This window comes from Schistocerca gregaria, chromosome 6 (genome assembly GCF_023897955.1).
Source record: "Schistocerca gregaria isolate iqSchGreg1 chromosome 6, iqSchGreg1.2, whole genome shotgun sequence".
NCBI classification, from domain to species: domain Eukaryota; kingdom Metazoa; phylum Arthropoda; class Insecta; order Orthoptera; family Acrididae; genus Schistocerca; species Schistocerca gregaria.
Window position 1 is genome coordinate 1,937,044 of NC_064925.1, and position 23,959 is coordinate 1,961,002.

The 23,959-nt window shown below is 39.6% G+C and overlaps 1 protein-coding gene across 2 annotated transcripts in view; it reads left to right on the plus strand.

Moving 5' to 3' along the window:
- The window catches only part of LOC126279038 (uncharacterized), a 265,038-nt gene that overhangs the window by 144,953 nt on the left and 96,126 nt on the right, over positions 1–23,959 (plus strand). For both annotated transcript variants that reach the window (XM_049979441.1, XM_049979442.1), the window contains exons 3-4: positions 18,708–18,869; positions 18,995–19,142. In XM_049979441.1, coding sequence (XP_049835398.1) covers positions 18,708–18,869; positions 18,995–19,142 — 310 coding nt within the window. The remainder of the gene's footprint in view (positions 1–18,707; positions 18,870–18,994; positions 19,143–23,959) is intronic.

A 23,959-nucleotide genomic window follows, 5' to 3' on the forward strand; every position in this document is an offset into this window, starting at 1 on the left:
ATGGTGATTCATTTGTTTTGTGTCTGCACTGAGATCGTTGGCAGCCCTCTTACTCTGAGCCATCCATGATACTGCCAAGTTTGAGTGTGAAAACATACATGTAGCCTCGTCCAGCAAGTGAATACCACACATCGTATGACTGCTTGCTGCTGCTCTCATTGTTATGATGCGTGCACCTTCTGTAAACCCACAGACCAGGATGCACAGTGTCTGCTCCTTCCTTATACACTACTTAACACACACATGCAATCACAATCATCTTAAGCAGGTACAAATATCAACCAGGGTATTTGATAAAATTCCCTGTTATATACTACTTATCCATCACTGCACTCAAGGTGAAGATTTTGTGCATATTTGCTTATTCACATGCATCAATATTTTCATTTTCTCAACAGGTGTGTCATTCATATGTATCACTACTGATTATTAATCCAGCTCATGTTTAACAATATTTGAGAAAACATGCTTCATTCATTATAAGTGCCATGTGTCCTATTTAAACATTATACCATTTCTTGCCTTTTTTTGTTAGGCATATACACCCATTTCTTTTAAAATACTTAAGCTTTCTCCTTATAGATGAGCATTATTTGTTTGTGTCACACACCATCAGGTGGCTTGGGAGTATGGATGTAGATGTAGTGTAGATGTAGATTACCTCAAGAAAGAGACTGATTTACTTTAAGTTATGTAACATTTAACTTCCTTACATATTGGTTGCCATATACATAGTTTGTTTGCATTTGCCTTTTTCAGAGAAGTTGTATGTTGACTGTACACCCTTCTTTCTTATGAGTACACTTTAAAATTTCAAATATTTCTGTGCCCATATGCATGGAAATGTGAAAAGTCAACATACACTGCAATTATGAAAAACCTATCCTTAAATAGTTGGAAAAACTCTTCCTTGGTGTGATCAGCTGTCACTTTAACTGTTTAGACCATTTCATAAAAGAATTGTTCATCCTCTTCAACATACAATCTTATTTTAATCATGTGAAAGTGCCCCTTATAATTCTCTACAAATATATGGTACAGGCATTCGGGAGGACGACTGTTCGATCCCGCGTCTGGCCATCCTGATTTAGGTTTTCCGTGATTTCCCTAAATCGCTTCAGGAAAATGCTGGGATAGGTCCTTCCCCATACTTCTTCATCCAATGAGACTGATGACCTTGCTGTTTGGTCTCTCTCCCCAAACAACCCAACCCAACCAGGCCATTCCTTCATAAATGTACCTGACTGATGGCATAGATCAGTCTCGAAAATCTGTCTGTCCATCTGTCTTTCTACCTTTTCCTGACACAAGTACACATAATCTTATATTATAAACCAGCTGTACAGCATCTCTTGGCTTATTTTCTACTTCTCTCCTTTATCAGTTCAAACTGATTCCTTCTTTAATATTCAACTGTACCCAGATGTCAACATTTGTTGCTCCTCAACTTATATCTTGCATTCCTTTATACTCTGATTACTTCCAGTTATTAAAGTAAATCCACATACTTGAAGTATTTTACACAATAATACCCAGGCCTACCTATTTACTCAAAGACTAAAGCTTCATATCTGCTTCTACATTATCTAACCACAGCTCATGCTCTTAACATTATGCCAGACTTTGTTTCTCATTTCTCATACCCAGAGCAGTAAAATTTTATACATTTAATTAACTCTTTGTCAATAACATTAATCATTAATACCTGTAAGATAATTATTCGTGCTCTTAACTAATCCATATTCTTGGAAAATATATCAGAACTTTTTTTGTACCAGTTTGCTGATATTCGTATCATTGGATACTTATAATATGTTGTCATGTGTCAGTAATAACCAGTTTTCCTGGTTATGGATTTTACTGCCCTTTGGTGTGCTCTGTCTTCAAGTAATCAATCTTGTTTTATTACGCCTGTGCATCTGCTGTTCGAACAAATGAAGCTTCATTCATCATTTACCTGTGTTTAGTGCATAACTTTCAATGCAACTGTCGCCTGCCTAAACATCATACCTTTGATATTATACAGTAAACTCATTTAAAAGCTGATCAATAGTAATTAATACAGTTATATGGTTTGTTTATTAGACTGCATAACAGAAATAATGTTTTATTATATTCTCAGTATTTCTCTCTCTTCTGGAAAAGTAGTGGTTTACAAATTTTTAGCATATCTGCATTTTATAGACCTTTTTCTTGATTGTTATTTGTATCACTCAAGAAAACAGCTCTTAAATAAAATAAAAAGTCTCTTTTTACCACTTGTGTCACTGGTAATGATGAGACATACGACATTTGTAATGTAACTTGGTGCCCTCAGTATGAAATAACAAGGACTCCACCCAGATGTGGGCAATATATGAATCTTAAATCCCTACTTTCTTCTTTTTTATTAAATACTCCATTTCTTGTTAATATATACATCATATCTAAGTAGCCTCCCATGAACCATAGACCTTGGTGTTGGTGGGATGGCTTATGTGCTTCAGCGATGCAGATAGCTGTACTGTAGATGTAACCACAATGGAGAGGTATCTGTTGAGAGGCCAGACAAACATGTGGTTTCTGAAGAGGGGCAGCAGCATTTTCAGTAGTTGCAGGGGCAACAGTCTAGATGATTGGATGTTATGTCCTTGTAGCATCAACCAAAAAGGCCTTAATGTGCTGGTACTGCAAACAACTGTAAGCAAGGGGAAACTGCAGCTGTAATCTTTCCCAGGGGCATGCAGCTCTAATGTGTGGTTAAATGATGATGATATCATCATGGGCAAAATATACCAGAGGTAAAACAGTCCAAACACATTTCCAGGTGTGCACTATTCAGGAGGGTCTTGTCTTCAAGAGACAAAGACTGGTGTTCCATGGATGAATGTGTGTAATTTTAGCTCCCTTAATTAAACAAGTAGGTTAGAAAATTTGAAAAGAGAAATAGACAGGTTGAACTTGGATATAGTTGGAATTAGTGATGGTTAGTGGCAGGAGGAACAGGACTTCTGGTAAGGTCAATACAGAATTATAAATACAAAATATAATAGGGGTAATGCAGGAGTGGGTTTAAAAATGAATAAGAAAACAAGAATGCAGGTAACAGATTGAGTGTGTAAAGGTAGGACAGAGATTTCAGAACCAGATTTTAAATTGAGACATTTCCAGGGGCAACTGTGGTCTCTGACCACAATTTATTGGTTAAAACTGAAGAAATCGCAAAAAGGTAGAAAATTTAGGAGAAGGGACCTGGATAAGTTGAAAGAACTGGAGGTTGTTGAGAGTTTCAGTGGGTGTGTTAGGGACTAGAACACAGGAAATGAATACAGTAGAAGACAAATGGGTAGCTTTGAGAGATGAAATGGTGAAGGCAGCAGAGGATCAAATAGATAATTAGGCAAAGCCTAGTAGAAATCCTTGGATAACATGAGATGTTTAAATTAACTGCAGTAGTTAATATACCCATCTCCTTAAACAGCCTTCTGCAGGACATTCTTGAGTTCACACTGCAAGTAATTGATAATACACATTTTTTTGGCTTGGAAAACTTTAGCTTGGTTTGATGAGTTACCCTGGAAAATAGTCCTGTATGACGACATGGAATTAAGGGAAGAATAACACACTAGTGTTTTCATTTTTATGTCACCTATACCTGGCAGCATTCACATAGCAAATAGGTTTGTTTAGGCACTGTTCTGTGGTATGCTCCTCCCAGTTAAATTTATTGTCAAGCTGTAATCCCAAGAATTTAACACTGTGGACTACTTCCATCTGCTTATCATATTTTAGGCATGAACTGGCAGGAAGCTTTTTACAAGTTTGAACTGCACGTAGTATGTTCTTTAAAGTTTTAATGACAGAGAACTGGCTAGTGACTATTTATTAATGTTCTTGAAAATTTCATTTGCTGATATTTCTAAGGCTGTACTTCATTTACTATTTATTGTAATGTTTTTATCATCTTCAAACAGAACAAGCACAGCATCTGGTAGTGTTACTGATGGAAGGTCATCAATGTACAAAAGAAAAGTAAGGACCGTAAGATGGAACCTTGGCATACACCACATGTTACTGGTTCCCAGTTGAATGACATCTGACAGGTTAATATACACTTTTTTTCCTGTTGACAGCCTTTGTTTTCTGTCAGAGACACAGGATTTGAATCATTCTGTTGCATTTCCTGTTACAACATAATATTCTAATTTACTTGAAAAGATACTGTCAATTAAACAGTCAAATCAACTGCTTTTGACAGATCACAGATTATGCCAGTAGTCTGAAATTTATTGACTTCTGAATTAAATATTTTCTCCCTGTATTTGCGGATAGCCTTCTCAAAATTGTAACCATTTAGAAATCCAAACAGTATCCTAGGTAATATTTGTTAGTGATCAGATGGTTAAGATGATAAATGTACATTATCTTTTCTAAGATTTCTGAGAATGTGGTCAAAGGTGAAATTGGATGGAAGTTTTGTTGTGGCTGTGCTCTCTTGTAATGTTTTGTGGTTCCTGGCTGGATGAGGAGAGGTTGGTATGACAGGTGGATGGCCGGTTTCCTCTCACAACACAAAATGCACACATAATTTAAATACACTTTATTACAGGAACCAACTGATTACTTAACTTCAGTGATGTCCAGTCTGAAGTTTTGTGGTTGACAGAAATCAAATAACGTACTAATTCATGAATCTTATCAGTGTCCATATCACAGCTATATACAATGACTAACGTTCCCTCAAAGCCAGCTAAAATGCGAGACGATGAGTATCACTGTGGAATATTAGAGCAGAGTGCAACATATTGAGGTGCAAAGCAATTCCTGATGTGACATACTGAGATTCAGACAGCTCAGTTGGTGGCAGCACCCTGTAAGCACACTGCCCAGGGGAATTATCAGCACATAGCCCTGGAATGTGTCTTGGTCTTCTGTTGTCATAGGTGCTCTTAGTTCAGCACATGCTACACAATGTTTACTAGTGCTGACTGGTGTGCTGGAAAAGGCATACACCAGCACAAGTTTAATGGTATGTCCTTATCTCCTTTCTTACACAAACTTCAACATATTTCAACCACTCAGGAAATGTTCCACTGATAAGACTGGTTATACAAATAACTTAAAATGTGAAACTCGGAGGCATGCTGTTTATTCAGCATCATTGATATATTAACATAGCCACTAGAGTCTTTCGATTTTAAAGTGGTCATTACTTCTACAGGTACTGTGAGGGGCATATTCATATCAATACAGTTATTTGTAGTGACTCATCTGAGATAGTTCATAGCAACATATACTGTACCTGAGAACCCCATCTTTTCAGTAATAATTAGGAAGTTCATATTGAAAAGGTCAGCAACACTGCACACACCTGTTACCTATGTATCATTTCCTCTTAATGCAATGTGCTCCTCTTCACCTCTGGATCTGCCAGTCTCTTCCTTCACTATACCCCATATTGTTTCTATTTTGTTATCTGATATGAATGTTCTTTTCTGATAATGTATTTGCTTTTATATCTGTATTACTATCTATATTCTGTTTTGTAATGATTTGTAGCATTTACATCAGAGATATTTCTGACTTATATAGTGTCCTGTTTGTCTTACAGTACACCTTTATTCCTCGAACAATCCATGGGTTTTTTATAGATGTTGGTCTAATCTGGGTTATTTTGGGGGGAAACAGTTTCCAAATAAGTTAAGAATATTGTTAATAAAGTGTTGTATCTCTCATTCATTGTACTCATCACTCCAATTCATGTGTTTCAGGAGCTTCCTAAGACAATCAGTTTTTCCTTCTGTGCTGTATGTCTCTCCTCTTGCTATTCTTTTTCCTCTCCTGAGGGGAACATGTCTGGGGTGTTGTTGGGAATGTTCCATATTGTCTGTCACTGACATAAAGAGAGTCTCACCATTGTTTCTCATTCTCTTTCCCTTTCCTTCTCCTCTCATTCCTCCACTTCAGCATTTGAGGTTCCTCTTTTTCTTCTTTTCCCTGTATGCTCTTGAAGGCCAGTCCGTGCAACTGACACGTAAAAGTTAACTAGGTAATGCATAATTCCCAGCCCCAGGTCGACAGGTAGGTTTTGCACATATCCCCTGATACAGGCCAAGTCGAGGGAGGGGTGATTGCCTGAGCTGCTACCTTCCCAAATTGCCAACTGGTCCCTCTGTCAGGTGTTCAGCAGGTGTGACCTGAGGTGTGAACGATCACTGATGGTCAGTGTGCCCCCTTGTGAAGGGGGCCCCCAGTTGGAAGGAGTGTGTCACTGGAGATGCTGACAATCATGGGGATCTTATCGCAATGATCCAGTAATCTACACAATCGGCATTTACAAAATGTAAATGGAGTGAGGTTAACGATTCAAAGACCCTTCCAGCTGCACTGTGGTTACTCATGGGCTCACATACCCTGGTCATTCCTTTGCAACAGTAAATCCATTTATTATTCAGAAAGGTGCTGATGCCATTGCTGACCCTGTGAAATCCTGCTCTTGTTTACAGAATGGCTTTGGAGACTACATCTGATTCTCAAGCACAAGAACTACTTGCTGCCCCACTTTTCCATGGCTACCCTGTTCATGTTCAGGCTGATAGAAGTCTGAAATCTTCCCACGGTGTTATTCACACTAGGATGCTCAATGGTGTAACCGAGGCCAAAATCCAATCTTACCTCTCTGATCAGGGTGTCATTGCCGTCCATCAAGTGATGAAAAAATAGATTCCTCCTTAGTGCCTACCCGCACTCTTTTTCTCACCTTTGATAGAGTGGTGCTTCTGTCCAAGGTCAAAGCAGGCTATGACATTATCACCATCCCACTGTACATTTCAAACCTGATGTGTTGTTACCAGTGTCATCATTTCAACCACAATAGAACATCTTATCGACACGCACACAAATGTGTAACCTGTGGTAGGGATGCACACGAGAGCGATTGTCCACCTCCTCCTCCCTGCTGTATCAACTGCAATGGCGACCATGCCACATCCACTTGGAATTGTTCCACGTATCTTGATGAGTGGGCTGTCCAGGAGATCTGGGTAAAGGAAATAGCGCCATACCCAGTTATTGGCTAGTTGCACTCTCTGCGTTCTCCTGTCTGGCATTTATAGTTCTGTTCTTGTTACCCCTCACTCCACGAAGGATATGGCCATGCAGAAATCCGACCTCAGATTCACCTCTGTAGTTGTGAAGTCACCCAGTGTCAAGGTAGCATTGCCATCCCCCAGTCCAGCTGTGCAACAAGCCACCAAACTCTCGCCTCGAGGGTTGAAGTCACCAGCTACATGACCAGTAGGCTGGAAAGGACAAAAGGTGTACTCCCGTGAAGATTTCCTACATCCTTACAGCCAAAGAACACTTGTCTTCCTTTGCTAACCGGTAAGGTTCAAAGAAGTCAAACAAAGGCAAATGATCTTCTCCTTCACCAACTTGAAGGTCCTCTTCGATGGTGTTGCCACGTGATACCTTAGCCCAGTGGTTCCCCACAGGTGGTCCGTGGACCCCCATGGGTCCACTAGCTATGCCAGAGAGGTCTGCAAGATGCTACTAGAATAAAAAATATCTTAAATATATTTTGTATGGTAACAGATTTTTTGTTTTGGCCACTTCCTGCACGAGCTGAGCTTTAGCGAACGCTAACTTCTGCATCTAGCATCTTCCTAGAGCACACTCTAGCGCAAAACTAGAATTAGATAGAGGCAAATAGTTCTACTTTGTGCTGTTAGCCTGTGCATGCTGCCTCTTTGCAGCTGACAACTGACAGTCACTTCACACAGAAACTCGCATTTCAGACGACAATTGGCCATTGTTAATTTATTGCCAGTACTTTCACAGACTGTGTTGTTTACATATTCAATATTCTGTATTAAAACAGTGATGGCTAAATTGAAAAAGTTTTAAGCTCAATATTTTGTCAATAAAGAATGTCAATGTTTTTTTTAGTTCCAAAAATACAAAACATATAAAAAGACTCTTAATTTGGCGTTTTTAGGTACTTGATACTTTGATATGACGAGGTATCAATTATGCTCGATGAGGAGGTCCTTGAGAAAATTTTGTTGGGAACCCCTGCCTTAGCCTGGCTGGCCTCTTTGTTGCCGGTGCACACCACCATTTAGACTCCTCAAGACTGACAGCACAAGCAAGCTGATGCTTCTGTGGACCTCATGGAGGGAGGATACTTCATTTCTTCCTCATCATGGATCTGCTTCAATGGAATGTTCATGGCCTTCATTCCAACAAAGAGGATTTATGGCTACTTTTAGCATCACAGCGTCCCCTTGTACTCTTGCCTTCAGGATACAAAATTGCGTCCCCATGACCGCTTTGAGCTTTCACATTTCTTCCCGGTTCATTTTCACCTTCCCGCTGAGGTAGGCATTCCAACTCATGGGGGTGTCATGCTACACATATGGGATGATGTTCATAGTCAACCCATTTCCCTGACTACACATCTTCAAGCTGTTGCAGTTCGCTTTTTCCTTCCTCACCTGACTTTTTCCCTCTGTACCATTTATGTCCCTCTGTCATTCAGTGTCACCAGGAGTGAGTTCCTTCATCTTCTTGGGCAGCTACCTCCCCCATTTTTGCTACTCAGTGACTTTAATGTGCATCATCCCCTTTGGGGTTCTCGCAGGACCTGTCGGAGAGGTGCCCTCTTGGCTAACCTTCTTAACCAACTTAACCTCTTCTGCCTTAACACTGGAGAACCGACATTCTTTTCTGACTACTCACATACCTATTCCTATCTGGACCTATCCTTCTGCACTGTCCAGCTTGCCCATCGTTTTGACTGGTCCATTTTTTTCTGACACCTACTAGAGCGACCATGTCCCATTTGCTGTCCATGTGCTGACTCATACCCCACGTGCATGCACTGCCAAATGGCATCTTACTAAGGCTGACTGGTGGCTTTACTCCTCCATGGTGATGTCTGAAGAACAAGATTTCCCCAGTTGTGGTGACCAGTTGGAATATCTCACAATCGTTATCCACAGTGCTGCAGCAGAGCGTTCCATTCCTCACACTTCCTCTTTGCCACATCATGTCCCAGTCCACTGGCAGACTGAGGCATGCCATGATGCATTTCATGTGCAAAGACATGCTCTCTGTGTTTTAACCATCATTCTACGATAGCAAACTGCATTCATTATAAACAAATGCATGCACAGTGTCCTTGCATTCTTCGGGATAGCAAAAAAGCTAGCTCGATTTCATTCACTAGCTCTTTTAACAGTTCATCTCCTTGCTCTGTTGTGTGATCCAACCTCTGACGGCTCTCTGGGAGCAAGATCCATTCCCCAATTTCTGGCCTGACAGTAGTCGATGATGCTATTGTGGACCCTATTGCTATCTCCAACACCTTTGGCCATCATTTTGCAGAAGTTTTGAGCTCTCCACTCTATTGCCCTGCCTTCCTCCATTAGAAAGAAGTGGAGGAGGCTTGGGTGATACCCATCTCTTCTCTGAATCATGAGTGCTACAATGCCACCTTTACTCTGGGGAAGCTAGATCATGCTCTCAGTTCATCCCGATCCTCTGCCACTGCACCAACACCATCCACATTTAGAAGTTGCAGCATCTTTCTCTTGTGGGCAAGCAGTTTCTGCTTATGACGTATAACCGCACCTGGGCACAGGGCACATTTTCCAGATGTTGGCGTGAAGCCACCGTCATACCCATACCTAAGCACGGTAAGGACAAAAACCTTCCTTCTAGGTACTGTCCCATCTCTCTCACCAGCTGTGTTTGCAAGGTGATGGAACATATGATTCATGCCCCATTCATGTGGTGGCTCGAGTCTTGCAATTTAGTAACAACTGTACAGTGCAGATTTCAAGCGTGGCATTCTGCAGTTGACCATCTCATTACTTTGTCCACCCATGTCATGAATGCCTTTCTGTGGAAATCCCAGACTGGCCGCATTTTTCGATTTGGAGAAGGCCTACAACACCCACTGGAAAACTGGTATCCTACGTACTCTTCACATGTGAGGCTTCTTTGGCCGGCTGCCCCGTTTCCTTCAGGAATTTTTAAAAGACCGAATTTTCAAGGTTCTTGTGGGTTGCGCCTTTTTGGACACCTTTATCCAGGAAACATGTGTGCTTCAGTGTCCCATCCTAAGTGTCGTTGTCTTTGCTATCAGCATTAACCCTATAATGGCCTGTCTTCTGCCGGGCATCACTGTCTCTCTTTTTGTTTATGATTTAGCCATCTATTGCAGCTCTCCATGGGCCTGTCTCACTGAGCAGAATCTTCAGCCTTGTCTTGATCATCTTTACTCCTGGAGCACCGACAGTGGCTTTCATTTTTCTGCTGACAAAACCATCTGTATGAATTTCTGGTGGTGCAAATTGTTTCTCCCATCATCTTTACTTCTCAGGCATGTTGCCCTTCCATTTATTGAAACTACAAAATTCCTGGGCCTTATGATAGATAGGAAACACTCTTGGTCCTCCCATGTGTCTTTCTGGCAGCCTGCTGTCAGCAGTTCCTCAGTGTCCAGTGTGTCCTCAATGGTACTTCCTGGGGTGCAGATCAAACCATCCTCCTCTGTTTGTACTGGTCCCTTGTCCGTTCAAAACTCGACTGTGGATGCTTTGTTTATGTATCTGCCCATCCACTATTCTTATGCTGTCTTAACATTATCCACCATCATGGCATATATTTACACTAGCCTGGTTGAGAGCCTACATGCTGAAGCTGCTGAATTACCACTGTCCTACTGCCATGACTTTCTCCTCAGCAGATATGCATGCTGTTTGTCTGCCATCCTCCTTTGATGATTCTTTGCTGGTCAGTAGGGGGCACATCGCTCTTCTCTGTTACCTCCTGGAGTTCACTTTCTTTGGTGCTTTTGAGCTTAACTTCACACTACCTGAACTTTCCCAGTGGGTGTGAACCCTTCACCACCTTGGCTTAATGAAGTGGTCCATGTTAACCTTGGCCTTCATTCTCTTCCTAAGCACACTACTCCAGCTACATCACCTTCAATTTTACGACCTTCACATGGAATGATGCAATAGCACCTTTGTGTACACTGACGGCTCTCAGACTGACCATGGTGTCAAGTGTGCTTTCATCATTGATGCCTGCATCCTTAGATATTGGCTCTGACACACTGTTCAGTATTTACAGCTGAGCTCCTCGTCCTGTATCAGGCCATGGAGTACATCTGGCGATACATCCTTTCCAATTGTGTCCTCTGCTCAGACACTCTCAGCGCCCTTCAAAATCTATGTGCACTGTACACCACCCATCCCTTAGTGCAACAGATCCAGGAAAACTGTCACTTTGTATAGGTACATAAGAAAAGTCCTGACATGCTACAATGAAAGTTATTACCAATGACAATAAACACTAGCACGGCCACCGTAAGCATTGACAAAGAGATATATTGCTACACCAGAAGGGGAAAGACAAATGGTTTTTTGCAATTATTAGAGAGACTCTGTTGTTAGTTCTAGTGGTGAGAAGACGTATTTCTTGAGATACAGTATGTTGTCTGAATAATTATTTTATGAAAATATGAAGTCTGAGAGTTCGTTTTTGTGCAAAACCATGAAAGTTTACTTTTCTTCCATGCATTATTCCAATGTCATGTCACTTTAGCATCAGAAGAGGAAGTCCAATTAAGAATCAGTATTGTACACACGGTCAAGGAGGAGAACTAATTATGGCAGAAGAAGAACCATTTAACCAACCTGTGTAATTCTCAATGGTATAGCGAATACAGGAATTGATGTAAGTTAAAAATGAAGGACATTGCATTCCCTTAAAAATCTATAAGAAATCAAAATGATAAAAAGTGCAAAAAATCAATTTGTTTAATTAATGATGATGTAAATAAAATAGAAAGAAACTTCCACATGGGAAACAGACAGTGCTTGTTGGTAATGAGGATCACCCTGTGGCTAAACATGCCATGATGCACGTCCAGCACATCTTGGCACAGTGTTACACCGTCCGAGTTATCTGGATACTTCCCACCAACCACAACCTATCCGAACTCCAGAGATGGGAACTCGCCCTTCAGTATATCCTCTCTTCTCGATATCCGCTAGGCCTCAACCTCCGCTAATTTCAAGTTGCCGCCGCTCATACCTCACCTCTCTTTCAACAACTTCTTTGCCTCTGTACTTCTGCCTCGACTGACATCTCTGCCCTTACTCTTTGCCTTTAAATATGTCTGCTTGTGTCTGTGTATGTGCGGATGGATGTGTGCGTGTGCGTGTGCGTGTGCGTGTGCGTGTGCGTGTGCGTGTGCGTGTGCGTGTGCGTGTGCGTGTGCGTGTGCGTGTGCGTGTGCGTGTGCGTGTGCGTGTGCGTGTGCGTGTGCGTGTGCGTGTGCGTGTGCGTGTGCGTGTGCGTGTGCGTGTGCGTGTGTCTACACCCGTCTTTTTTTCCCCTAAGGGAAGTCTTTCCGCTCCCGGGATTGGAATGACTCCTTACCCTCTCCCTTAAAACCCACATCCTTTCATCTTTCCCTCTCCTTCCTGAAGAAGCAACCATCGGTTGCAAAAGCTAGTAATTCTGTGTGTGTGTTTTGTTCATTGTGCCTGTCTGCCGGCGCTTTCCCGCTTGGTAAGTCTTGGAATCTTTGTTTTTAATGTAATTTGTTTAATTAATTATATTATATTTTTAATATAAATTTGCACAACTTGCTCACTCTGGGTGGAGACACTGTGACGTTTATGTGGGTTTCTGGTCATGTCGGTCCACCAGGAAATGAGGCTGCTGCCAAGGCTGCAGTCCTTGTACCTCAGTCCACCTGTTCCTATATTCCCTCCAATGATCACTGTGTTGCCATCTGTCAGGTGATGGTGTCCCTTTGGTATTGCCATTGGTCCTCCCTTCATGGGAATAAGCTCCAGATTATAAAGCCTCTCCCAGTGGGTTGGACAACCTCCTCTCGTCCCTCCCGCCAGGAGGAGGTCAATTGAACTAGGTTGCGTATTGGGCACTGCCTTTTTAGCCATCATCATTTGATAAATGGTGCTCCCTCACATTGTACCCATTTTTTAGCTGTCCACCAGTTCCTGACAGAATATCCATTTTTTAACTGTTTACATTCCTGTTTGAGTTTGCTGTCTGAGTTATTAGCTGCTTCAGAAAACGATGCGTGGGCTGTTGACCGCGTTTCACATTTTATCCATCTCTATTTCCGTATGGTGTCTTTTGCAGTCCTTCCTGCACATTCATGTTTTTAGCTGTGTTCTCTCATGTCAGTTGGGATTGACACAGTCATTTTTTAACTCTTCTCTGTCTTCGTGTTCTTTAGTTTTGACTTGGGCGCGTATGACCCCAGTTGTTTTTGCACCCCAAAACAAAACAAACATAATGTAATCAGTAATAACATTTAGCAAAAGGAACTGCATGTCATGATATGGGAGGCTACATATTATTTGTTTTATAATATAATTTTATTTGTTAGACATTTGTATAAAGGTATTATCAGTGGCCATTTTTAAGCCATTAGCTATTCTAATTGGAAAGTTAACAGTATGGCTTAAGTAGAATAAAGGCTGCAATAAAAACATCTAAGTAGCTTGGTAGACCTTGCATGTCACCTTCTTCACTACCAATGAAACTACCCCTTCCAGCAGACAGTATTTGACATAGTAATTTATGTACTATGTAATCATAGTTTAATAGTCTCTTCAGATGCTAATTCTCATTCAGATACTTACTGTAATAATGTTTAAAGCCACTGCCTGCCTTATCATCTCCACTGGTAATCAAACTTACTTCCACTATGCTCAGAAATAAAATAATTATCTGAATAATCATTGAAGTTAAAGTATTTTAGGAAATCATGCTTTCAATTATTATTTTCTTTGGTACATTGACTCAAACAAAGAAATTCTTTCTTCAAAGGCATCTGAAAATTACTTAATGTTTTAAATTTATCTAATGTTTTAAATTTATCTAATGTTTTAAATTTATCTAATGTTTTAAATTTATCTAATGTTTTAAATTTATCTAATGTTTTAAATTTGTCTTGATATTTAAATCACCATTCAGCTGCATCTCCTGCTAAATAACATAGGGCAAAATCAGTTTTCTTGAGATTGTCCCACCTGCTAGCTAATGATTGTGAAAATGCTCTTTAAAAGCATATTGGATGCACCCCCTATCTGGCTTAAATTTGGGCAACTGTTTTGACAAATTTAAACCATGCCTGATCTGAAAATCCTCCAAAAATTTCTTAGATACTCCCATAATACCAGTAGTTTGTCTACTCTCAAGTGCTTTTTTAGTTTCTCTTGAGACATCCCATATATTCTGAAATTACTGTTGGTGGTTTACAGTATTAACCACAGAAGCAGTCTTACTACTGGTTGTACGAATGCTTGTAATCTTTCTTCCCAAACCTAGTTAAGGTATATTCCAGTTTTAGTACCCTATCTTGCTCAAATAATTCCACTCTCTTATTTGTGTTTGAAATTTTTATGTGTACTGATTTAAAATTTTGAATCACATCTTTGAAATATTCCTTAAACTCGTGACAAAATATTCTTGGTACCTTAGATGTAATACATTCACTTTACTTTCTAATTCTTTTGTTTTGTTGCCCTGTTCTGTAAACCTTGACTAAATTTAGTCTTGTAGTCTCTTCTTCTTTCTTAGAAATGTTTTCCCCCAACATTCTCTTATTTTTGTTCTGCTTACTGTTAATAGTATCCCCCTTTCTTATTTTCATCCATTAATTTCACAAGGAACTGTTAACTCAATTAAATCAACTTTTTCTTAAGAGCTAACATGGGCATAAACTAACACGTCGATATAATAGCTCACTACTTGGTAGTTAACAATAAATTCAACCTTCAATATAATATTGTTATGTCCAGTTAGTTACATATAACAGTTAAGACATGAAATTTAAAAAAAAAAACACCTTTTTTAAAAAAAAATTAGGAGTGAGTCAGCTGTAAACTGCCACTGCGTTGCTAGCATGGTGTAGGTGTCTGCTTAGCTGTAGATGACTGCTAATGCAACTGCTGTTGAACCAGGAATAGTGCTGCACATAATTTCGGAGTTGGCTTTGTGATAAGCACCAATGGGTTGTCTGCTGGCTGCAATCACATCAGTTATCTTCCTCACCAACCCTGCTGTAATCTCTCATGTGTTGCAAGTCGGCAGGTCTTGCTCTGTATTTTCAATGCAAGCACATCATCATTTTATGTTGCTGGGTGTTTGGTATTTCAGTAATAAATTATTCCTTCTTCATGAAAATTGTTTATTAACAAGTTTAAATATTATTTTTCAACTCAGTCTTGATAATACTGTCATTGAAAACTTGAGGCAAAGTTATGCATTCATGTCTTGAGGCTCCATTATTAATTATTAGTTGACAAGGGCAATAAATAAATTATTAATATGACAAAGAAATTCTTGAAATTTTTTATTGAGTTTTATTCAGTAAATAGTGATCTTCTCAGCATGACTGCTTTGTTTCACTAGTTGGCTACCATATTTGGTGAAAAACTGAGGTATTTCTTAGTGACATATGTCAGCTGCTGTGTGTGCTTGGTACATTTTCACCCTGTCATATCTGCTAGTTACATGTTACAAATGTTGCTGATGAATGATCACCTTCAGAAATTGTTCTGATGGTCCAGTTACTATGTCCTACCACTGTGTATGATCTTGATTTTCTTCTGGACTTCGATCCTTGATGGACGATACTGAAATCTTAAATCATGAAAACTACTTCCAGGTACTAAATAAACTCCGAATTCTCATTTGCACTTCTCTTTATTTAAAGTCTTAAAGTCTCACAATGGCAGACCCCTTAGAACTCAAATTAGTTTAATCAAACATCAGACATTAACACCTACTGATACATAACATCTGACCCTTGGGCCATACATCAAAGGTCTCTTTAATATATTCATTTGTTTTGGGTCCCTGTTGACATTGCTGATGGCTCTCTTACTGTGAGCCATCCATTACACTGCTGACTTGGAGCACAAAGCATAGATGCAGCCTCCTACAGCAAATGAACTGCATTCATCGCATGACGGTACTCCGCTGTCCTGTTACACTACACATGCAACTGGATAGAAGTGTGTATGACTATAAGAGAGAGAGAGAGAGAGAGAGAGAGAGAGAGAGAGAGAGAGAGAGAGAGAGATGCTGCCTATAGGAGAATTGAGAAAGCCCTGGGAAGAAAGAGAAGCAGCCAAGTGAATGTAAAGAGGTCATAGAAGAAGCCAGTGCAAAGCAATTAATCAAAACCTGGAAAATGAAGGGAATATATAGAAAGGCCATATAAAGAAAATAAATTTGAAGAAAATGTTATAGATATGGAAGAGGAAGTACACAGAGATGAGAAGAGTGTAATGACACTACAGTAAGAATTTGGCAGATCACGAAGTTGAAAGAAGGCTCACAGGTTAGATGACATTCCCTCAGAATTGTTAAGATTACTGGGAGAAACATCTGTGACAAAATGTTCTACCTGCTATGGAATATGTATCGGTCAGGCAAAATAGCCCTCAGACTTAAAGAAGAGTGTAATAATATTGTGTCCAAAGAAGCTAGGTACATAAATATCTGAATACCACTTTACCATCAGATGTGGCTGCAAAATATTGACATGAATTTTCTAGAAAAAAATGGAAAAACTGGTAGAAGCCATCCTTGGGATGGATCATATTAGTTTCTGAAAAAATGTAGGAATATGAGGCAATATTGACCTTATGACTGAAAGACAGAATGAAGAAACTGAAACTCAGTTTTTAGCATTTGTAGGTTTAGAAAAATCTTTTAACAATGTTGACAGATTAAACACAATCAATATAAAAAAATCAGGTATATAATACAAGGAATGATAAGACTATCTACAATGTGTACAGAATATGATTGCAATTCTAAAAGTAAAACAAAATGAAAGGAAAATGGCAGTAGAGAAAGGAGTGAGACATGGCTATACTCTTTTCCTTGAGCTATTAAACTTTTGTATAAAGCAAGTAATAAAAAGGAAACTAAGGAAAATTTGGAAAACAAATAAAAACTTAGGGGTTTTGGTGATTCACACTGTGTTTCTGTCAGAGATGTCAAATAACTCAGATGATGTGCTTTGTTGAAAGGAGGTTTATTTATTCATTCATTTTTCTTTTATTTATTCATTCACCCACAGACAAATACACACACACACACACACACACACACACACACACACACACTCGCACACACTCGCACGCGCGCACGAAGGAAAAAAGTATGCATATACACAATTTACTCTGAATTATATAATGCAGAAAGAGCCTGCTTCACACAAGAGAAATGAATCTAAGACTCCTGATAATACATATTGGTTTTGAACTTCATGGAGTAGATACAAAACTACAATGCATTGCATTTACATTGTAACTTGTGAACCTGATTATATATTTGTAATAATTTTATGTTCCAAGAATTTTTTAGTGGAGTAAAAACTATTCATTATTAAATATTCTTTGATGTATTTAGTTTTCAATTTATAGAGTTCCTTTATGTTTTTGACCTCTCTTGACAGTTTATTATTTATCTAGAAACCTTGGTAAAACATAGAGATGTGTTGCTCTATTCATTTTATCTAGCTAGGAGCAGTCAATGCAACTGATCAGATGATCATGTATGGAACTGTTTGCTCCACGTTGCTCATTGTTTCTTTGTATAAAAACTGCAGTTTGAAATATGTGGAGCCTTTTGTGACTCTTACCCATTATTCTGAAGGCTTCTTTCTGCAATGTGAACATATTTTCGTCATCCTAAGCATTTGCACCCCAGGATATTATGCCACAGCTGATGATAAAATGTATATGCGCATAGTATGTTGCTTTTAGGCATGAGCTATGACATACTGTGATTAATATTCATAAGGCATAACGTGTTGTGCTAACTCTTTTTCCAAGAACCCTGATATGTTCATCCCATTTTAATTGATGATCAACATACATAGCTAAAAATTTTGTGCCGTGGCATATGAAGAACATTAATAAATGTAAAACAGTCCTAATGGAGTGTAGATGAATTGAGTCAGATGTTCCTGGGGGAGTAGATTTGGAAATTATGCACTTAAAGAAGTGCAGCAACATGCCAATGGCTGAAGTATAGAGGATACAAAATGCAGACAGGCAATTGCATGAAAACGGTTTCTGAAAATGAGAAATTTGTGTAAGTGTTTGTCTGGAGCATAGCTATGTTTGGAAGTGAAATGTGCATAATAAGCAGTGCAGACAAGAGGAGATCAGAAAGTTTTGAAATGTTATATTACATGAGAATACTGAAGATTAGATAAGCAGATTTGATAACCAATAAGGTTGTTGGACACATCTTAATACATCAAGGAGTATTTAATTTTGTAACCTAGGGAAGCTGAGGGGAGGGGGGGGGGGGGGGGGGTGGCTGGAATCTTAGAAGGACACCATGATTCAGAAATAGTAAATAAGTTCAAATTGATGTGGGCTGCATTACTTATGCAGAGATGAAGGTACTTGCACATCATTAATTAGTGTAGAGAGTTCCATCATGTCCATCTCCAGACTGAAGAGCAAACAACCACCACCACCAACAACAACAACAACAACAACAACAACAAGATTACTGTATAACTACACAAAATATCTGTGCACATTTTCTTAGTGTATGTGCATAATGAAAATTCTTTCAAACATGATGCATTTGTGTACGAATTTAGTATAGTCCTTATATTCGTAAAGATTCTCTGCTGGCAGGTTTGTCATTTGGTTGTATATCCTGTCCCTGATTGCACAAAAAGCCTTGTGTGACAACCAACTTCTCCAGAAGGTACAGAAAATCAAAGGATGCACCCGTGGTTCTTGCAAAGGCAAATTTCCAGTAAGCAGTGACTCTCCAAATATGATGAATAACCGAACGTAAGTAGCACACATTAGACATTGATTTAATATGTTACTGTTTTAATTAGCACAGTAAAACATGTTATAACTGCTTCTTGTTTATTAAAACAGTACTACCTGCAACCTGCCTTCCTCTCCTACAGGTTTTCTGCTGCTCGTTGCTTTTGTGATGACGAGTGCCACTTGTATCGTGATTGCTGCCCTGACAAAGTTACGGAGGAGGAGCTACAACAGGAACCTGTTTCTCCCATCCTGTGGGACTGTGCAGGGTGGCAGACTGGATCAAATCCTGTACGTTGTGTGAAGCTGTGGATATCTCTCTCTCTCTCTCTCTCTCTCTCTCTCTCTCTTTTATACTGAACGCATTTCCTTACAACCAGTTTCCTGCTGGTTAAACGTGAATGTTTTGACCCAGGCCAAGGATTATTTAGCTTACATATGATGCGTTATAACAACTATGATTTGTTGAGAGGTGTCACATGCCCAGGTGAGGCAATCAGTCAACATGCCCACCTCAGCATACTCACTCAGACTTCTACTAAGCATGTATAGATTGACTTGTACACATTTCTAGTGGTGGCTCTAAATCAAGAAATGTGATAGAAAGAATAATTCTTAAAAAGGACATTATAGATTGATGAACACAAAAAAAGAAAATCACAGCAATGTGACAACAAAAGGTAAATTAATGGACAAAATTGAAGGAGCTGAAAAAAGACACACAAACAGTACAGAAGATTAAATTAAGTCAAGGCTATTGATACTTCTGAGTGGCAAAAATCAGTCACAAAAGGCGCCTATGAAGTACTACTTACATGTAGATGAAGTTTTCGATATTACTGAAGCCACTCGTGTGGCTGTTGGTCACAAAGGTTGAAATGGACTAAAAAATGAAACTTCCAGAAAATATGCAAACATAATTGAGACCTAAATTTTTTTAATCCCAATCGACACTTAATTGCTTTTAATTATTTCTGTAGCTAAAACTAGGCTTATCTAATAGAAAAGTTAAAAATACTTTTATCTAAAATTTGAACATATAAAGCAGTAAATTTTAGTTACAGCTAGGAAATTCTAGTTGTAATATAGGAGTTCAGTATGAACTGGTTTTAACTACAGAAAATGTGTTCTAAGTAAAATATGGTTTTGACCTGTATTGAGAAAAAATGTTATGGAAAAAATTCAGTATATTGCACTGTTTCTGAATTAATTAGCATTGAAGTTAGCCAATCAGGTTATTGCATGGACAAATTGACACATTCAGGCCTTTTGCCAGATACAATTAGTGTCCATTGTTTTTATAATGTAGATGGTAATGCACGAGACTGCTCGTCCATTGGCTTGGGTTTGGTTCTTGCAACTATCCTATGCCCAACTTTTGTGTTGCTGTCTTGTTTGGTTCTAGGAAACAAAATGAACAACACCTTAGGCACCACTGTCTCTCGTGGGTTGCTTGAATTTGTACGTGCAATAGCCTGATTGATTAACTTCAATACTAATTAACTCATAAATGGTTCTACATACAGAACTTTTTTCTTAACAGTAATTCCTCAGCACAGCCTACCCTGCAGTACGCTTACAAGCGTTTCCAGATTTTCTGTCAACCATGTATAGACAAGAAAAATAAATGGTCCCAATATTCATAGTATTGATGCCTGTGCCCCCCCCCCCCCCCCCCTATGAACCATGGACCTTGCCGTTGGAGGGGAGGCTTGCGTGCCTCAGCGATACAGATGGCCGTACCGTAGGTGCAACCACAACGGAGGGGTATCTGTTGAGAGGCCAGACAAACGTGTGGTTCCTGAAGAGGGGCAGCAGCCTGTTCAGTAGTTGCAGGGGCAACAGTCTGAATGATTGACTGATCTGGCCTTGCAACTTTAACCAAAACGGCCTTGCTGTGCTGGTACTGCGAACGGCTGAAAGCAAGGGGAAACTACAGCCGTAATTTTTCCCGAGGACATGCAGCTGTACTGTATGATTAAATGATGATGGCATCCTCTTGGGTAAAATATTCCAGAGGTAAAATAGTCCCCCATTCGGATCTCCGGGCGGGGACTACTCAGGAGGATGTCGTTATCAGGAGAAAGAAAACTGGCGTTCTACGGATCGGAGCGTGGAATGTCAGATCCCTTAATCGGGCAGGTAGGTTAGAAAATTTAAAAAGGGAAATGGATAGGTTAATGTTAGATATAGTGGGAATTAGTGAAGTTCGGTGGCAGGAGGAACAAGACGTCTGGTCAGGTGACTACAGGCTTATAAACACAAAATCAAATAGGGGGAATGCAGGAGTAGGTTTAATAATGAATAGGAAAATAGGAATGCGGGTAAGCTACTACAAACAGCATAGTGAACGCATTATTGTGGCCAAGATAGATACGAAGCCCACACCTACTACAGTAGTAAAAGTTTATATGCCAACTAGCTCTGCAGATGATGAAGAAAGTGAAGAAATGTACGATGAAATAAAAGAAATTATTCAGATAGTGAAGGGAGACGAAAATTTAATAGTAATGGGTGACTGGAATTCGAGTGTAGGAAAAGGGAGAGAAGGAAACATAGTAGGTGAATATGGATTGGGGCTAAGAAATGAAAGAGGAAGCCGCCTAGTAGAATTTTGCACAGAGCACAACTTAATCATAGCTAACACTTGGTTTAAGAATCATGAAAGAAGGTTGTATACGTGGAAGAACCCTGGAGATACTAAAAGGTATCAGATAGATTATATAATGGTAAGACAGAGATTTAGGAACCAGGTTTTAAGTTGTAAGACATTTCCAGGGGCAGATGTGGACTCTGACCACAATCTATTGGTTATGACCTGCAGATTAAAACTGAAGAAACTGCAAAAATGTGGGAAATTAAGGAGATGGGACCTGGATAAACTGAAAGAACCAGAAGTTGTACAGAGTTTCAGGGAGAGCATAAGGGAACAATTGACAGAAATGAGGGAAAGAAATACAGTAGAAGAAGAATGGGTAGCTCTGAGGGATGAAGTAGTGAAGGCAGCAGAGGATAAAGTAGGTACAAAGACGACGGCTGCTAGAAATCCTTGGGTAACAGAAGAAATATTGAATTTAATTGATGAAAGGAGAAAATATAAAAATGCAGTAAATGAAGCAGGCAAAAGGGAATACAAACGTCTCAAAAATGAGATCGACAGGAAGTGCAAAATGGCTAAACAGGGATGGCTAGAGGACAAATGTAAGGATGTAGAAGCTTATCTCACTAGGGGTAAGATAGATACTGCCTACAGGAAAATTAAAGAGACCTTTGGAGAGAAGAGAACCACATGTATGAATATCAAGAGCTCAGATGGCAACCCAGTTCTAAGCAAAGAAGGGAAGGCAGAAAGGTGGAAGGAGTATATAGAAGGTTTATACAATGGCGATGTACTTGAGGTCAATATTATGGAAATGGAAGAGGATGTAGATGAAGACGAAATGGGAGATACGATACTGCGTGAAGAGTTTGACAGAGCACTGAAAGACCTGAGTCGAAACAAGGCCCCCAGAGTAGACAACATTCCATTAGAACTACTGATGGCCTTGGGAGAACCAGTCCTGACAAAACTCTACCAGCTGGTGAGCAAGATGTATGAGACAGGCGAAATACCCTCAGACTTCAAGAAGAATATAATAATTCCAATCCCAAAGAAAGCAGGTGCTGACAGATTTGAAAATTACCGAACTATCAGTTTAATAAGCCACGGCTGCAAAATACTAATGCGCATTCTTTACAGACGAATGGAAAAACTGATAGATACGGACCTCGGAGAGGATCAGTTTGGATTCTGTCGAAATGTTGGAACACGTGAGGCAATACTGACCTTATGACTTACCTTAGAAGAAAGATTAAGAAAAGGCAAACCTACGTTTCTAGCATTTGTAGACTTAGAGAAAGTTTTTGACAATGTTGACTGGAATACTCTATTTCAAATTCTAAAGGTGGCAGGGGTAAAATACAGGGAGCGAAAGGCTATTTACAATTTGTACAGAAACCAGATGGCAGTCATAAGAGTCGAGGGGCATGAAAGGGAAGCAATGGTTGGAAAAGGAGTGAGACAGGGTTGTAGCCTCTCCCCGATGTTATTCAATCTGTATATTGAGCAAGCAGTAAAGGAAACAAAAGAAAAATTTGGAGTAGGTATTAAAATTCATGGAGACGAAGTAAAAACTTTGAGGTTCGCCGATGACATTGTAATTCTGTCAGAGACGGCAAAGGACTTGGAAGAGCAGTTGAACGGAATGGACAGTGTCTTGAAAGGAGGATATAAGATGAACATTAACAAAAGCAAAACGAGGATAATGGAATGTAGTCAAATTAAATCGGGTGATGCTGAAGGAATTAGATTAGGAAATGAGACACTTAAAGTAGTAAAGGAGTTTTGCCATTTAGAAAGTAAAATAACTGATGATGGTCGAAGTAGAGAGGATATAAAATGTAGACTGGCAATGGCAAGGAAGGCGTTTCTGAAGAAGAGAAATTTGTTAACATTGAGTATAGATTTATGTATCAGGAAGTCGTTTCTGAAAGTATTTGTTTGGAGTGTAGCCATGTATGGAAGTGAAACATGGACGATAAATAGTTTGGACAAGAAGAGAATAGAAGCTTTCGAAATGTGGTGCTACAGAAGAATGCTGAAGATTAAATGGGTAGATCACATAACTAATGAGGAAGTATTGAATAGGATTGGGGAGAAGACAAATTTGTGGCACAACTTGACTAGAAGAAGGAATCGGTTAGTAGGACATGTTTTGAGGCATCAAGGGATCACAAATTTAGCATTGGAGGGCAGCGTGGAGGGTAAAAATCGTAGAGGGAGACCGAGAGATGAGTACACTAAGCAGATTCAGAAGGATGTAGGTTGCAGTAGGTACTGGGAGATGAAGCAGCTTGCACAGGATAGAGTAGCATGGAGAGCTGCATCAAACCAGTCTCAGGACTGAAGACAACAACAACAACAACAACAACAACGATGCCTGTGCCACACCCTCCATTACTGTTTATTTTAGACTGAATGTTGCTTTTTCTCACACAATTCTGATGATTTATATCTGTGTACTGTTCATGAATTTGCAGGTATGAAGACAGAAGTTCAAATCGTGTGT